The sequence below is a fragment of the Aspergillus versicolor genome (genome assembly GCF_001890125.1).
Source record: "Aspergillus versicolor CBS 583.65 unplaced genomic scaffold ASPVEscaffold_2, whole genome shotgun sequence".
Lineage (NCBI taxonomy): Eukaryota > Fungi > Ascomycota > Eurotiomycetes > Eurotiales > Aspergillaceae > Aspergillus > Aspergillus versicolor.
In genome coordinates this window covers 286,104-302,999 of record NW_024467525.1, presented here as the reverse complement: position 1 = coordinate 302,999, position 16,896 = coordinate 286,104, and the positions used below count along the sequence as shown (strand labels likewise).

The window sequence follows — 16,896 nt, the reverse complement described above, 5'->3', positions numbered from 1 at the left end:
TCGTCCACCTCAGCTCGTTATCGGAGACCGGTCTGTCAGCATCTCGGCTTCCAGTGGAGCGTCTTCCCCGTCATATCCGCCCATCGTGTAGCCTTGCCGAATGCCGAGTTACACTGTCACCGCGGCTTGTTCCCTCATTGTGCACTGAATGGCAGTTCTGCAGGTCTGGCCCAGGGCCCTCGGCAAGGGTATTTCCAAAGCCTTGGCCGTGGACATGGATTCGTATCCATTGCCCCAAATGTAATCTTTATGATGATGAGAATGAGAACTGGACTGAAGTATTTGATTGGCAGCTGGTCGTGCTCGTCTGCGCGGAGACGGCAAGTTGATGCCTTAGACCTGAGGCCCCAAAACAGACCAAAGCGAACAAACAGCGGGGGTGTCAAAGAAATGCCTGCAACTTCTGCAAAGATTATACTCACTCATTGCCTTGCATTTGACGGTACATTCTGAAACTTGTGGGCCTAGGAAATGCTATTCATTGTGCGGCGTGTCTAGGAACCCATGGCCTCGTCCACAACTTCCGAGATCCAGATGAGTGTCTGCCCAAATCGAAATTCTCCGGAGATCAAGCCCGAAGAATGCGATCCACAGACTGCGCAGCCTACTGAGCCTTCAAATGCTCGCGGCAAATGGAGGATCGGTGCGATATTGATTGCATTGGCGGTAAGTTCTAGCGTACATAGGGAAGAGTGCGCATTATTAGGGCATGATACTGACGCAAGGGGGTATAGTTAAGCTTATTTATTTCTGCTCTGGATCAAACAATTGTAGCTACAGCTGCTCCCACAATATCAGCAGACTTACATTCTGGCGGTGGATATGTCTGGATCGGTGGCGCCTATCTCCTCGGAAATGCCGCCAGCGGCAACATTTGGGCCAATCTCTCTGATATCTGGGGGAGGAGACCAATTCTCCTGTCAGCAGTTGCACTCTTCTTTGTGTCGTCGATCATATGTGCCACGGCAGTGGACATGCCCATGTTGATTGTAGGTCGCAGTATCCAAGGTGTCGCCGGCAGTGGGCTCATCCAGCTCATCCTCATTACTATATCTGATCTGTTCAGTGTCAGGTAAGGATATACACTTGTCATCTGACCTGCTACTTGGCTTATGCAAAACAGAGTACGTAGCCTGTTTATGGGGCTCATGGAATGCATTTGGACTGTTGCGGGAGCGCTTGGCCCCGTGCTCGGAGGCTCTTTTACTGAATCTGTTTCGTGGCGCTGGATCTTCTGGATCAACCTTCCAGTATGTGGAGCCGCTTTCGTGCTTCTTATCCTATTCCTTGATGTCCATAACCCGAAGACACCTTTCATCGATGGCATCAAAGCAGTGGACTGGTTCGGTAGCTTCTCCATTCTAGCTATCTCCATCATGGTCCTCCTAGGACTCGACTTCGGCGGTGCTACGTTCCCTTGGGATAGCCCCAAGGTTATCTGTTTGATTGTATTCGGTGCTTTGATGTCGATTGCGTTCATTTACAGCGAAAAGAGGCTGGCAAAGTACCCTCTTATGCCGCTTCATGTGTTCAAAAGTCGCTCGAACATTGCATGCTTCTTAGTAGACTTTACACACGGTTTTGTGAGTTCTCTAATATACCAAGGCATCCGAGTGAAAAGAAGTACTCACTTATGGATGCAGGCCTTCCTCGGTTCAGAGTACTTCCTCCCCCTCTACTTTCAATCCACCAAAGAAGCATCCCCATTTCACTCGGGTATTCTAATTCTCCCTTTCATCTTGAGCGAATGTCTCGCTAGTCTCTCAGTGGGGATTTTCATTCACCGTACCGGCCACTACCGAGGGGTGATATGGCTTGGAATGACGGCTGTGGTTCTTGGAATGGGTCTATTCATCGATTACAACACCACCACCGTTCTAGGAAAAATCATCAGCTACCAAATAATAGCAGGATTCGGCTGTGGCCTTCTCTTCTTCCCTCCACTGCTCGCACTTCAAAACAACATCCCAACTAAAGATACGGCAACCGCAACTGCAACATTCGGCTTCGTTCGCAATCTCGCCATGGCCCTTTCCGTTGTCCTAGGCGGTGTTGTCTTCCAGAACAGCATGCTCATGAAACAGCCTCTCCTCGGTGATGCAGGTCTTTCATCAACCCTACAGGAGGAATTTACCGGCGCGGAAGCCGCGGCGAATGCCCTTTCTGTCAAGGATGTGGTGGATCCGCTTCAGCGCCAAGCTGTGAAGCAGGCATTTGCTTGGAGCATTCGCAATATATGGATTTTGTATACAGCGCTTGCGGCTGTGGGACTTGTTGCAAGTGCGTTCATCAGAAAACAGGAGCTTAGCAAGGAACATGTAGAGACCAAAACCGGGTTGAAAGAGAAGGATCCCTCTGTATCCGTGGCTTTACAGGAGAGACCAGTTTCGAGCGTTTAAAGGCTAGAACTGCTTCATTTTCTAGTTTGTATATATGGCTTAGAAAATACGTAGTCCAATATATAGAGGGAAATCGTATGTATTTTCCCAGCAGCCGAGAACCCTTCGGGAAATATTACTCAATAGTAATGCTCAGCAGAAACATAAACATGATAACCTATAATTACTCTGCCAGTGTCAAGTTTGTTTATTCCCGAGTTATGGCCTGGAGAAGAGACGGCAATCAGCGATCTCCGAATCGGCGACTCCCGAACTCCTTTGCTCCACTCCATATAAACCTCCCATCATCCATCCCCTCACGCTACGTTTAACCATTCCTTCTGTCTTCAGCTCAATCGAACCAAAAATGTCTCCTCCGACTCTTCTTACATCGCCCTCTTTGAATCTAATACCCGAACCACTCACTCGCGACGGGTTTGCCCCCTTTGGCACCACAATTATTCCCCCTCTTCCCCGCACCACCACCAGGCCTCCAAACCCTCTATCCTCACACCCAACACATCCACTCGTCCCGGCTCCGGTTGCAGCAAACCAACTATCGGCACTGAAATACAGTCCAATTTCGCCACTAACCAACAACTATCCCTCACAATGCCCAAGCAAGCAACCCTCCGAAGCCCGAATGACCATGTTCAGTTGCTTCCCGCGAACCCTCCGCACGGCTACTACCGCAAGCGCCAAAACCGGAGCTGAAAAGAAGAAGGTTTTTGACGTTGGAATCCTAGAGCGACACCCGTATACAACGCAGACATTCTCCCCGCTTGGTCTCTCCTACGATCACAAGGATGAGACGTGTTATCTGGTCATCGTGGCTCCAACGCTGAAGGGCGAAGTCGCTACAGCAACTACGGAAGCTGGGGAGAAAGTGTCTATCCGCGATCCGCCGGACTTGAGCCGATTAAGGGCCTTTGTGGCTAGTGGGGGAGAGGCTGTGACGTATGGAGCTGGGACGTGGCATGCGCCGATGGTGGTTGTTGGAAAGCGGAGGGTGGATTTTGTGGTTGTGCAGTTTGTGAATGGGGTTGCGGATGAGGATTGTCAGGAGGTTTGTTTTAAGGAAGGTGTTGTGGTGGATTTGAGTGGGGCTCGTGCTGGTTCTGAGGAAGTGAAGTCGAAGCTTTAGAGCTGGTGTTTGATACTAAACTAAACCTGTGGCGAGGGTTATGCATGGGAAGCTGGTGGTATGATTAAAATTGCATTTGTACGTTTGTGTGTATAACTATACATTGATAGAAGTGGAGATATCTGATCATGAAGCGGAGGCACTGAGCGGGGGGTCTACATCCTTGTGAACATTGTTACGCACACTGCGCGCCAGTTCGAGGGTCTCCTTGGGCAGTCCGGCCAGTTGAGCAACCTTCAAAGCATGCGACTCGCGGTTCACACCCTTTCGCAGCCGATGGACAAACGAAAATGAACCCGAAGAAGCCTCTTTCACATCGGTGCAATATCTCCCAAGCGCCGGAAATTCATGCGTCATGTCAGCAAGAGTATGGAAATGTGTGGCAAACAGCGTCCGGCACTGGTTGCGGTAGTGCAGGTGGTGCAGGCAGGCAAAACTGACTGCTGCTCCATCCTCTGGTGTGGTACCACGACCGACCTCGTCCATGATCACAAACGACCGTGCTGTCGCCTGCTTGAGGATCGCAGCTGTTTCTAGCATCTCTACCATGAACGTCGACTGATCGCGGAAGAGGTCGTCTGCCGCGCCGATGCGACTAAAGATCTGGTCGACGACACCAATCTCTGCGTAGTCGGCAGGTACGAAAGACCCAACCTGCGCAAGGATGGTGATTAAGGCATTTTGTCGCAGGAATGTGCTTTTACCTGCCATGTTGGGCCCGGTGATAAGCCAGATGCGCTCGGATTCACCCAGGAAACAGTCGTTGCTTACGAAATGTCGCCCCTGCTCCTCAAGGCCGAGCTTGACAGTTGGATGTCTCCCTCCCACGATCTTGTGGCTAGTGCCTTGAGTAAGGACTGGGCGAACCAGCCGTTGCTCGTCAGCGAGCGTGGCAAATGAACACGCGACGTCAAGTTCATCCATAGCCAATGCATTGCGTCGAATTTTCACCAGGTTAAGAATGGCCTCGCGACGAAGTCCCTCAAAGATCGCCTGCTCCTCCTGGCGGATCTGGAGTTTTATTTGGTCCATTCGGCCGCCAAGTTCAGTCCACGCGGGCAAATAGAATGACCTGGTCGACTTTGTTGAGGAGACATTTCGCGTGACACCCAAATCTTCTAGTTGTTTTTGCGAGATTTTGGCACCCTTGACATGGCATATGTGCCCTAAACCAGGGGTCCATTTGAGGGTAAGGGCGGACGACCCGACGGAGTCACGGAGATGCTGACCTAGGCTCAGCTTCTCAGCCTGTAGCTGGTCCAATGTCCGGTGAAGCTCTTCAAGTGCATGGCTTGCATCTCTCCGCATAATCCAAGCGTCAGCAGTGGAGGAGTCATCTACTGCTGGGCGATAGTTGCCCTTAGTCCTGACCTTTTTCGGTAAACTCTCCAGATCACCAGGCACACCCTCATTGAGGGTGACTTCCTGGGCTAGGCTGGCGGCTTCCGCTGCCGTATCGTCTTCTATGCGTTGCTGCTGAAGCAAACCTTCCTCATCAATTGCGGACAGAATTTTATCAGCCAAAACAGTTGGCCCATCCAGATAGAGTCGACTAATCATTGTCCGAAGAGATTGCCGAGAAGCGTCCGTGACCTGCGCATTACTGCTTTCATCGCGTTCTTTGGACAATAGCAGGCGCTTTACTTCTTTCGAAGCTTCTATAGCTCGAGATAAACAGATCAAATCATCTGGGTCCCCTCGGCCCAGTGTGAATTTTTGGACCAAACGCTGAGCATCGTAACTGCGTTTCAGCAGCTGTACTAGATCCTCTTTTAGCGTCTTATCCTCAATGAAAACTGAAACTAGATCGAGACGTTCATTAATCACCGCTAATGAAGTCGAGGGAGATGTTAGGCGATCCCGTAATAGGCGCGCTCCACTTTTGGTTGAGGTCCGGCGTACTGCATGGAGCAGGCTGCCTTTCCCAAAACCATCTCGTGCTGATTCGAGAATCTCGAGTCCTCTGAGGCTATTACGATCAATATTCATGGATTCGTCAAGATGTCGGCGTCGCGGCGGCTGTAACTTCAGATTTAAGCCTTGCAGTTGAGCCTGTATGTACTGTAACAAACTATACCCCGCAGCAACCTCTTCTTCGGTGAAAGTGTCGATTGACTGGGATGGAAGAGGCGCTTCCAACATGGGTGTCCAGTCTGATACCGGTAGAATCTCCTCAGGAAAGTGGAAAAAGGACATCAGCCGCTGTTCATGGCCAATAAGCAGTTGCAGCTCTTGTCCAACTAGATTTTGGATGTGTTGATCTACGAGAATTTCGCGAGCACCTATCCTTGCGATCGCTGATGGAAGCATTTGGGCGGTGGTAAACTGGGTAAAGAAGTCGCCAGTAGAAAGATCTAACCAGGCCAGGCCAACGTTTTGCGAAGCCGACGTTAGAACATGTTGATGAGCAGACTCATCAGTACCGTCAGTAGGGCTTGGAACACTTCCTAGCGAAGACGGATCAAGATAAATCGACATCAAGAAGTTATTTTCGGACGGATCCATGAATTTTTCGTCAATCAGGGTGCCTGGCGTAATAACCCGTGCCACCTTTCGGTCGAACAGCAGGCTACCAGAGCGGCCTCGCTCCTCCGCACTGTTAGCAAATTCTTCGCTAATCGCAACGTATTTATTCAGATCTTGAACAAGTATCTTCAGAAAGCGATCTAGCTGAAAGAAAGGGAATCCTGCCATGGGAACTGGACCAGCGCTGGTCTTTTTCGAAGCAAGCTTTAAATTAAGGAACGGGGCAAGCTCTTCAGCTTGCTCAAAATAGAGCTATTATTCGGTCAGAACCTGCGCATTACAAGGGAGCAATTGTAAAAAATACCTCGTAGAAGCCCCCAACTCTAGTCAGAACAACGCAGTTCTTAAACTTCTGCATGTTGTTGCGATGCCCCTGAACAACCGTTGGGTATCGGGGAGTATCATCAACCACCTCGTCATATGGTTCCAATTTCAGCGCACCCTGAGGGAGGTCCTTGAGCTTGACAGTGGATTTCGTTTTAGCAGACCGTCGCTGCGTACAGTGGAAGGCCGGTGCTGCTGGCCCGGAGGCAGCGGCGCGTCGCGGTCGTTGAGCATGGTGGCAGATAGTTCGATGTATATGACAGCGATGGGGGAGGGTGGTTTCAAGGCGAGCCAGAGACCGAGCCTGCGACTGGATCAAGTAAGGTATACGACATCCATTGATTGGCATGATCTTGGAATTGTTCTGGCGTGTTGGTCGCGTGGAGAGCTTCTCGTTTCCAGGCTTTCTATTCTGTCGGCAGAAAACGTTGCTGCCTCAGGCAGTAACCGTCAAACCTTCCGTGTCCGGGCCACCGAATTCTGCGACTCAACTTGATTCTTCCCGACAGCTTCAACACAACCATTTTTTTCCCCAACACCCACGAGAGCGCGCAGCTTGACAACTGAAGTTAGGTTGCTTGCTGCAGGAGGATGGTCCAGGTTTGTGAAACCTCACGGATCTCACTTTGCCACAGAATTCATCTCTAGTCGCAGGTGTCTCGACGCGCCGCCGAAACTTGAGCCTGAGCTCCGTCGAGCCAGTAACACCTTATTCTGGTCACTTCCCTACCGGTGACCTTCCCTTTCGCTTTATTAATTTTACCTCGCCAAATCGTCAAAATGGCGGACCAAAATATTTCACAGTACAAGTACTCGGCGATGTCCAACCTGGTTCTCCAGGCGGACCGTCGTTTTATCTCTCGCGTCAATGATGAGGCCACCGGGGACCCAGAATCCCTTGCCGGCCGCATTGGCATCCGGGAAATGGGATCCAGAATCGCACGCGATGACGCACCGAAATCCAAGAAGAAGGCCGTCGGACCGATCGATATCGAGCGAGGTTCTATTCGAGAAGGCGAAGACGTCCTTGCGCGCGAGCAGAAGAAGCGACAAAAAGGTCAAACAACCCAACTCCGTGGCCAAGGAATTCTTACTGCCGCCGACGCCCTCGTCGAAGGCCTCAAATATCGCCCTCGCACGCCAGCCACCCGGGCTACGTACGATTTAATCCTCACATTAACTGCAGGCCGTCTCGGCGACGTCTCACACGAAGTTGTCAGGAGTGCCGCCGATGCGGTATTAGAGATCTTGAAAGACGAGGAAATGAGAGACTTCGATAAAAAGAAAGAAGTTGATGATTTACTTGGCACTTCACTGGATCCAAAAGAGTTTAATGAGCTGGTTAATCTGGGTAAGAAGATTACAGATTACGATGCCCAAGATGAAGACGAAGAAATGGGAGACGGAGCTGCGGGAGAAGATGAGGCAGAGCTCGATGAACGACAGGGTGTTGCTGTGGTCTTTGATGAGGACGAGGATGAAGACCGCATGGGCACCATGGATGAAGTACACGACGAAGATGAGTCAGAGGATGAAGAAGAACAAGGGGAATCAGGTGATCAGGAGGCTGCCGTAAAGGAAGCTCCGGAGGATTTGTCTACGGAAGAGATGGTTATTGATGGCGGAATAGACCAAGATGGTGACCGACAAAAGATAGGACTGAGAGTTCACGCTCGCGATATCGATGCTTACTGGCTACAGCGCCAAATTGGATCTGCGTACTCTGACGCCCATATTCAGCAGGAGAAGGCCACTCAAGCACTCGAAATCATGGGCGGTAAAACGGAGGATGGTTCAGAGAGGTCGTTGCGTGATGTGGAAAATGACCTCATGGAACTTTTCGATTACGACTACCCAGAACTTGTCGCCAAGCTCGTCACCAACCGAGATAAGGTTGTTTGGACTACTCGCTGGCGACGAGTGGCTGAAGATGCCGACGCACGTCACCTAGTGGAGAGCGAAATGGTCGAGGCCGGACATCGTGCTATCCTGGATGAGATCCGTGGCAAGACGGCTCGTGATGATGATTCAGGTCGCCCCGAAAAGAGAATCAAAATGGATCTTGCGGATGTTGATATGCCCAATGCCCCTGTTGCCGCCGAGGAGAAGCCCGCGGAAGGTGGATTGGTTAGAGGACTGCAACCCAAACGCTTGATCAACTTGGAAAACCTCGCATTCCATCAAGGTAACCATTTGATGACCAACCCCAACGTAAAACTGCCTCAGGGCTCTACGAAACGGACGTTCAAGGGATACGAAGAAATCCATGTGCCGCAACCAAAGCCCAAGCAGGAACCAGGAGAAAGGAAAGTCGCAGTTTCAGAGCTTCCTGAATGGGCTCGTCTTGGTTTTGGAGATGCCAAGGAGCTCAATCGAATCCAAACCAAATGCTACCCTTCTGCCTTCCAGGATGATGGAAATATGCTTGTCTGTGCGCCCACAGGATCCGGAAAGACCAACGTGGCCATGCTTAGCATCCTTCGTGAAGTTGGGAAAAACCGTAACCCAGAGACAGGGGAGATTATGCTCGACGATTTCAAGATTATCTACATCTCCCCTTTGAAGGCTCTTGTGCAAGAACAGGTTGAAAACTTTGGCAAGCGTCTTGCCCCTTACGGTATCAGGGTATCGGAGTTGACTGGTGATCGTCAACTTACGAAGCAGCAAATTGCCGAGACTCAGGTTATTGTCACGACCCCGGAAAAGTTTGATGTTATTACGCGAAAGGCGTCAGAGACCAGCTACACCAAGCTTGTTCGCCTGGTCATCATTGACGAAATTCATCTTCTTCACGATGAGCGTGGTCCTGTCCTTGAGAGCATCGTCAGCAGAACTATTCGTCAGGTTGAGCAAACCGGCGACCCAGTCAGAATTGTCGGTCTCAGTGCCACCCTTCCAAACTACCGCGATGTCGGAAGCTTCCTTCGCGTTGATCCCCAGAAAGGGATGTTCCACTTTGATGGCTCTTACCGACCTTGTCCCTTGAAACAAGAATTCATTGGTGTTACGGATAAGAAACCTATTAAGCAATTGAAAATCATGAACGACATTTGCTACAACAAAGTTATTGAACACGTTGGGCAAAACAGAAACCAAATGCTTATTTTTGTCCACTCTCGGAAAGAAACGGCCAAAACTGCGAAATACCTCAGAGACAAGGCTTTGGAAATGGAAACTATCGGCCAGATTCTGAAAAGTGACTCGGCAAGCAGGGCTATTCTCTCCGAGGAGGCCGAGTCGGTCAATGACGCTTCACTCAAAGATATTCTTCCTTATGGCTTCGGTATCCACCATGCTGGCTTGAGTCTTGCGGACCGTGATTCGGTCCAGGCGCTTTTCAAAGATGGTAGCATTCAGGTACTCGTGTGTACAGCAACCCTTGCCTGGGGTGTTAACTTACCCGCGCACACTGTCATCATCAAGGGGACCCAGGTTTATTCTCCGGAGAAGGGTAGCTGGGTCGAATTGAGTCCTCAGGATGTCCTCCAAATGCTAGGACGAGCCGGACGACCGCAATATGATACCTATGGTGAGGGTATTATCATCACCACGCAGGCTGAAATTCAGTATTATCTCTCGTTGATGAACCAGCAATTGCCTATTGAAAGTCAGCTTATGGGCAAGCTAGCGGACAACATGAACGCGGAGATTGTGCTTGGCAGCATTCGCACACGAGACGAGGGTGTTGACTGGCTCGGGTACACCTATCTATTCGTCCGCATGCTACGCTCCCCAGGTCTGTACAGTGTCGGTGCGGATTATGAGAATGACGATGCACTAGAGCAGAAAAGAGTTGATCTTGTTCATTCAGCAGCCGTACTCTTGGAGAAGGCTGGACTAGTCAAATATGACAAGAAGACTGGACGGCTACAGTCCACGGAACTTGGGCGGATTGCTTCGCACTATTACATTGGCCACAACTCCATGCTAACATACAACCAACACCTCCAGCCGTCCATAACCGGCATCGAGCTTTTCCGAATCTTCGCGCTCAGCGATGAGTTTAAGTACATTCCTGTCCGCCAGGATGAGAAGCTTGAACTGGCCAAGATGCTGGGTCGTGTGCCTGTTCCAGTTAAGGAGGGTATAGATGAGCCTCACTCAAAGATCAACGTTCTGCTACAGGCCTACATCTCCAGATTGAAACTAGAGGGACTTGCCTTGATGGCAGACTTGGTCTATGTGACCCAATCGGCTGGACGTATTATCCGCGCTCTGTTTGAAATTTGCTTGAGGAGGGGCTGGGCTTCTGTGGCTAAGAATGCCCTTGACCTTTGCAAGATGGCTGAGCGAAGAATGTGGCCGACCATGAGCCCGTTACGCCAGTTCCCACGATGCCCTAGGGATGTCCTTCAGAAATCCGAGCGAATCGACGTGCCCTGGGGTAGCTACTTCGATCTAGACCCCCCTCGCATGGGCGAACTTCTCGGCATGCCCAGAGCTGGCCAGACCGTTTGTGACTTGGTTTCGAAATTCCCTCGTCTGGAAGTTCAGGCTCAGGTTCAACCCATCACGCGCTCTATGCTGAGGGTTGAGTTGACAATTACCCCCAACTTTGTGTGGGATGAGGAGTTGCATGGAACTGCGCAGGACTTTTGGATCATGGTCGAGGACTGTGACGGCGAGGATATTCTATTCCACGACCAGTTCGTTCTGCGCAAGGACTATGCTGAGTCGGAGATGAATGAGCATCTTGTCGAATTCACTGTCCCTATCACCGAGCCTATGCCCCCGAACTACTTTATTTCTCTTGTCTCTGACCGCTGGATGCACTCAGAAACTCGCATTGCCGTGTCCTTCCAGAAATTGACCCTTCCTGAGCGGTTCCCACCTCATACTCCATTGCTTGACATGCAACGAGCTCCGATCAAGGCTCTTAAGCGCGACGAGTATCAGCGACTGTACCCTGATTGGGAGTACTTCAGCAAGATTCAAACGCAGACTTTCAAGTCCCTGTTCGACAGCGATGACAACGTCTTTATTGGTGCCCCCACGGGCAGCGGCAAGACTGTTTGCGCGGAGCTGGCGATACTGCGTCATTGGGCGCAAGAAGACAGCGGCAGGGCAGTCTACATTGCTCCATTCCAGGAGCTCATTGATCTCCGCCTGGAGGACTGGAAGAAGAGGCTGGGCAACCTGGCTGGTGGAAAGACCATCGCGAAGCTTACGGGAGAAATGACTGCCGATCTGAAGGTTCTTGCCGGCGCAGACCTTATCCTGGCCACTCCCACACAATGGGATGTGCTTTCCAGGCAATGGCAGAAGCGCAAGAATGTCCGCGCTGTCGAGCTATTCATTGCGGACGAGCTACACATGCTTGGAGGTTATGGTGGATATGTATACGAAGTCGTGGTCTCCCGTATGCATTCCATGGCACTCCAAACTGAAAGTGGCATGCGTATTGTCGGTCTCAGTGTCCCGCTTGCCAACGCACGAGATATTGGGGAGTGGATTGGAGCCAGCAAGCATACTATTTATAACTTCAGTCCTCACGCTCGGCCAGTGCCTCTGGAGCTCCATATTCAGTCCTTCAGCATACCCCATTTCCCTTCGATGATGTTAGCCATGGCAAGGCCGGCGTATCTTTCGATTCTCCAGCTGTCTGCTGACAAGCCCGCCCTGATCTTTGTGCCCAACCGAAAGCAAACCCGGTCAACCGCTATAGATCTCTTAACCGCTTGTAGCATTGATGACGACGAAGACCGGTTCCTCAATGCTGACGTCGAAGAGCTGCGTCCCCTGCTCAGCCGTGTCCAGGAACGTACACTGGCCGAATCGCTTTCGCATGGTATCGGATATTATCACGAGGCTTTGAGTCAGACCGATAAGCGTATCGTTTCTCATCTTTACAACATTGGCGCGATCCAAGTGGTCATTGCCTCGCGTGATGTCTGTTGGGAACTTAACCTCACCGCACACTTGGTGGTAGTTATGGGAACCCAATTCTTTGAGGGCCGAGAGCACCGATATATTGACTACCCCATCAGCGAAATTCTGCAAATGTTTGGCAAAGCTTCTCGACCCGGCCAGGATAAGATTGGCCGCGGTGTTCTTATGGTCCCCACGGTCAAGCGTGAATACTACAAGAAATTCCTCAATGAGGCGTTGCCGGTGGAGAGTCACTTGCAGCTCTACATGCATGATGCGTTTGTCACTGAGATCAGCCAGGGAACAATTGCATCCACTCAAGATTCTGTTGACTGGATGACGTACACATATTTCTACCGACGTCTTCTGGCCAACCCGAGCTTCTACGGTCTCACGGATGTCAGCCATGAAGGGCTTAGTACATTCTTGTCGGAGCTGGTAGAAAACACGCTGAAGGAACTGTCTGAAGCCAAGATCATTGATTTGGACGAAGAGGATGACACTGTTTCGCCTCTGAATGCTGCGTCCATTGGTGCTTACTACAATATCTCGTATATCACCATGCAGACTTTCCTCCTTTCTTTGTCAGCGCGAACGAAGCTCAAGGGTATCCTGGAGATTGTCACTTCGGCGACGGAGTTCGAATCCGTCCAAATGCGGCGCCACGAGGATCACATCCTCCGCCGGGTGTACGACCGCATTCCGGTCAAGATGTCGCAAGCTGCCTACGACTCACCACATTTCAAATCCTTTGTCCTCCTCCAGGCCCATTTCTCGCGCATGCAGCTGCCTATCGATTTGGCTAAGGATCAAGAAGTTATTGTTAGCAGAGTCCTTAACCTTCTCAGCGCTTGCGTGGACATTCTCGCTTCGGAAGGCCATATGAACGCCATGAACGCCATGGAGATGTCACAGATGGTGGTTCAGGCTATGTGGGATCGTGACAGTCCCCTCAAGCAAATTCCTCATTTCAGCCCTGATGTCATCAAGGTTGCCAACGAGTATAAGTATGTACACACTACCCCTTCTAGCAATACCGGTTCTAACCTCGTGTCCGTAACTAGGATCAATGACATCTTCGAGTTCATGGAAGCCATGGACCCGTCCGAAAACAAGGACTATGCTACCTTGGTTAAGCGTCTCAGCCTCGACAACAAACAGCTCGCACAGGCAGCCGCGTTTACCAACAACAAATACCCCATTCTCGAACTTGATTTCGAAGTCGAGGACCCGGAGAACATCACCGCCGGCGAGCCTTCGTACCTTAAGATCAAGGTCGAGCGCGAGGTGGAGGAGGAGGAGGAAGTCGACGCAACGGTCCACGCACCATTCTACCCCAACCAAAAGATGGAAAACTGGTGGTTGGTCGTTGGCGACGAGAAAACAAAGAGTCTGCTTGCGATCAAGCGAGTCACCATTGGTCGCAAGTTGGAGCTCCGTCTGGACTATACCGTGCCCACGCCTGGTGAGCATGAGCTGACGCTATACCTGATGTGTGACAGCTATGTTGGTGTGGACCAAGCTCCAACATTCACGGTCACAGCTGCTGAGGGCATGGAAGAGGATGAGAGCGAGGAGGACGAGTGATCTGCACGATGTTTTTCAGGAGCCCTTTTTGTTTATTGGGGTTTGAAGTTGTACTAAATAAAGTACTGTAATTATATGAATGATTAGACTTATGCCAATCTAAATGACATTCATCAGTACTTGGATTCCTTAAGGAGAGTTAATGTGTGGTCGTCTGGAATGCTGGACATGCAAAGACGCTGTTGACGCAACGTCGTCGATCCTTCTCCTCCAGCTCCCCACCGTCCCTTCACCTCCTCACCTCCTCTTCTCCCCTCACCGAGTCATCATCCACTACCATCCATCTGCCATCAATATCCTCATTTTATTTGACTGTTCTCTGGAGCTCGTACGCGCTGATTGTATCTCACAATAAATAACGTTCCTCGGTATTACCCTTCTATCGCCCAACCTTGCTCCCCGGAGCTACCTTATCAACGAGCTTATCGTCCCCTGCGGAGCTGGACATGACGATTCGATCCATGAAATTCACACCAGAGTAAGTTGCTCTCTTCTTCTAGAATGGCAATAGGTATACGCGAAGCTATACGGTGTAGTTCTTTGGAAACAAACCTCTGCCATGTTGTTCATCCTCTACGGAGGCGCAAGTGAAGGCGTTAGCTGATTCACCCCCAGGGTACTTCTAGGAGCACCTCGACGGTCGGGCGCCGTGCCCAATTCGACTGGAACTCTCGCCGTCTACAGTCAAACAACATACTCGTTCGAGTCTCATACTAAGACAAATGAGATTCGTGTGCTAGATCTTACGACCGGCCGGTCTGCTCTCATCACGAATGATCCAGGCGCCAGTTCCCCACAATGGATCGAGAACACTGATCAGTTGATCTGGCTGAAGACAAAAGGCAATGGAAACACAAGCTTGATAATTGGGGATGCTCGGCTGGCGGACAGGACCTATACTGCGGGAACAGTACCAGGGCCAGTTTCGGACTTGAAAGTCACCATTGTTGAGTCGGGGAAAATTGGCTTCGCTGTCTCTGGCAAGGCCAACCCGGATGGATCTCTGTATAACCCGCAGGATGCCAAAACGCCCCACAGCACCGGCAAGCTGTATACCTCTCTTTTTGTGCGGCATTGGGACTCGTACGTTGAACCCCAGACGAATGCAATTTTCTATGGCTTGCTCCAGCGTGCTCCTTTGGCCCCCGCTACTCGACAGGCGGGGAGGTACTCTATCTCGGGAATCACTAACTTGATCGCGATCTGTGGACTTACAGGTGTAGAATCGCCAATCCCACCATTCGGTGGTGGAGGTGACTTCGACATTAGTCCCTCGGCGATTGTCTTCGTGGCACGGTCTCCTGAGGTTAATCCCGCTCTACATACGACAGGCTCGTGCTATTATTGTCCAATGTTCTCATGGACCAGTGTTAGTGCTGCGGAGAGCAAGATATACCGAGTTGGAGGTCTCGAGGGCGCCATGTCATCTCCTGTTCTTTCGTCAGATGGTGGCTCCATCGCTGTCCTAGCAATGCGCAAGGACGGGTATGAGTCTGATAAGAATCGGATTCTCTACGTTCCCAACCCTTGGAACGGCGAGATGATAGAAGCATTCTCATCTCCAGATGGCAAGGGACTCTGGAATTTGAGCCCGTCAGGCTTAAGTTTCTCTAATGACGACAAGTCGCTATATATCCAAGTAGAGGAATATGGCCGTGGAGTGCTTTACCAGCTGCCAATAGCCAACATCCGCCACTCAACTCCTGACCTGCTCAAGAAAATCACCCATTCCGGTTACGTGACAGAGGTCCACCCTGCTACATCCAAATCCTCCAAGCTCCTCATTTCTAGTAATAATCTGCTGGACAATAGCATTTGGTCAATTGTTGACCCGGAAAACCCTGCCGACGTTCGCGTCATCTCATCCATTGGTCATAATGGGGCTACTTTCGGTCTCTCTTCAACCCAGGTTGATGAAATATGGTACAGAGGAGCTGAGGACACCCCGGTCCACGCCTGGGTGGTAAAGCCTTCTAAATTTGAACCGGGAAATAAGTACCCTCTGGCATTCTTGGTGCATGGTGGCCCACAAGGAGCATGGAATGATCAATGGAGTACGAGATGGAATCCCGCTGTTTTTGCCGAGCAGGGGTATGTTGTCATAACACCTAACCCGCGAGGCAGCACCGGCTACGGACAGGACTTTACCGATGCAATCCGTGGGTCCTGGGGCGGGCTGCCGTACATTGATCTTGAGAAGGGTTTTGACTACATTGAGAAGAATCTGGATTATGTTGACACGTCGCGCGCCGTGGCTTTGGGGGCGTCTTACGGAGGATACATGATGAACTGGATCCAAGGTCAGCCACTCGGTCGGCGTTTTAAAGCTCTTGTCACGCACGATGGTGTTTTTAGCACAACATCCTTGCTTGCTACCGAGGAGCTATACTTTCCTCTGCACGACCTCAATGGCGTGCAATGGAAGGTACCCGAAAACTGGGCACAGTGGGATCCTTCGCGTCACCTTGACAAGTGGCAGACGCCGCACCTGATCATCCATAACGAAAAGGATTATCGCTTGACGATAGCCGAGGGACTGTCCGCATTCAACGTATTGCAGATGAAGGGAATCGACAGTGCGTTCTTGACCTTCCCAGATGAGAACCACTGGGTACTGAATCCCGAGAATGCGCTCATGTGGCACTATACAATTTTCAACTGGATCAACAAGCATGTTGGTCTGCGAGCAGCATCCGAGCGTTATCAACAGTTTGCGGGTAGCGAAAGGAAGAACACAGAGGCACTGCAGAAACAACTAGGGGACTTCAGTCTTTCATGAACATGTCGAAACTCGCTCAAAACTGAGTCTCAAGAATTTATAACTAACATTTTACCACGACCTTATTTTAGCAGAGGGCCTGTTGTATCGATCTATTTTGGCAACAACGGAGAATTTGATCCGTGTTTTATGTCTTTGTCCGATTCTTCGTGGTTTCTGTGCGCATAATTTTTGGACTTAAAGATCTGGTTCCATTGTCACGACGCTTGCATTATGTTCTGACACTCGGCACAAAGACGGATTGTTTTGGCTCTACTCGTCCCACGCTCTTGATATAATTTACATAGAGA

At 50.7% G+C, this 16,896-nt stretch overlaps 5 protein-coding genes across 5 annotated transcripts; 4 read left to right on the top strand and 1 right to left on the bottom strand.

The window, feature by feature from the left end:
- The first annotated feature begins 63 nt into the window (after positions 1–63).
- On the top strand, positions 64–2,542 carry ASPVEDRAFT_37246 (MDR family MFS transporter). The gene is made up of 3 exons (XM_040811424.1): positions 64–666; positions 735–1,072; positions 1,124–2,542. The coding sequence occupies exons 1-3, from the start codon at positions 505–507 to the stop codon at positions 2,397–2,399; spliced, it is 1,776 nt and encodes a 591-aa protein (XP_040663572.1). The 5' UTR covers positions 64–504; the 3' UTR covers positions 2,400–2,542.
- Positions 2,543–2,745: 203 nt separating this feature from the next.
- ASPVEDRAFT_91001 (ureidoglycolate hydrolase) lies at positions 2,746–3,480 on the top strand (the record flags this gene model as incomplete). The annotated part of the gene is made up of 1 exon (XM_040818754.1): positions 2,746–3,480. A coding segment is annotated over one exon (735 nt), but the record flags the coding sequence as incomplete, so codon positions are not given.
- Positions 3,481–3,648: 168 nt separating this feature from the next.
- On the bottom strand, positions 3,649–6,606 carry ASPVEDRAFT_79495 (mismatch repair ATPase MSH1; the record flags this gene model as incomplete). Its single annotated transcript, XM_040816701.1, has 3 exons — positions 3,649–6,300; positions 6,353–6,490; positions 6,550–6,606. 3 exons carry the CDS (start codon positions 6,604–6,606, stop codon positions 3,649–3,651), a joined length of 2,847 nt encoding a protein of 948 aa, XP_040663570.1.
- A 265-nt stretch (positions 6,607–6,871) lies between these two features.
- On the top strand, positions 6,872–13,353 carry ASPVEDRAFT_184946 (ATP-dependent RNA helicase BRR2; the record flags this gene model as incomplete). The annotated part of the gene is made up of 2 exons (XM_040808934.1): positions 6,872–6,972; positions 7,027–13,353. A coding segment is annotated over exon 2 (6,201 nt), but the record flags the coding sequence as incomplete, so codon positions are not given.
- A 697-nt stretch (positions 13,354–14,050) lies between these two features.
- Positions 14,051–16,814, top strand: ASPVEDRAFT_429902 (oligopeptidase family protein). Its single transcript, XM_040812728.1, has 2 exons — positions 14,051–14,305; positions 14,443–16,814. Exons 1-2 carry the CDS (start codon positions 14,274–14,276, stop codon positions 16,604–16,606), a joined length of 2,196 nt encoding a protein of 731 aa, XP_040663568.1. The 5' UTR covers positions 14,051–14,273; the 3' UTR covers positions 16,607–16,814.
- Positions 16,815–16,896: the final 82 nt, after the last annotated feature.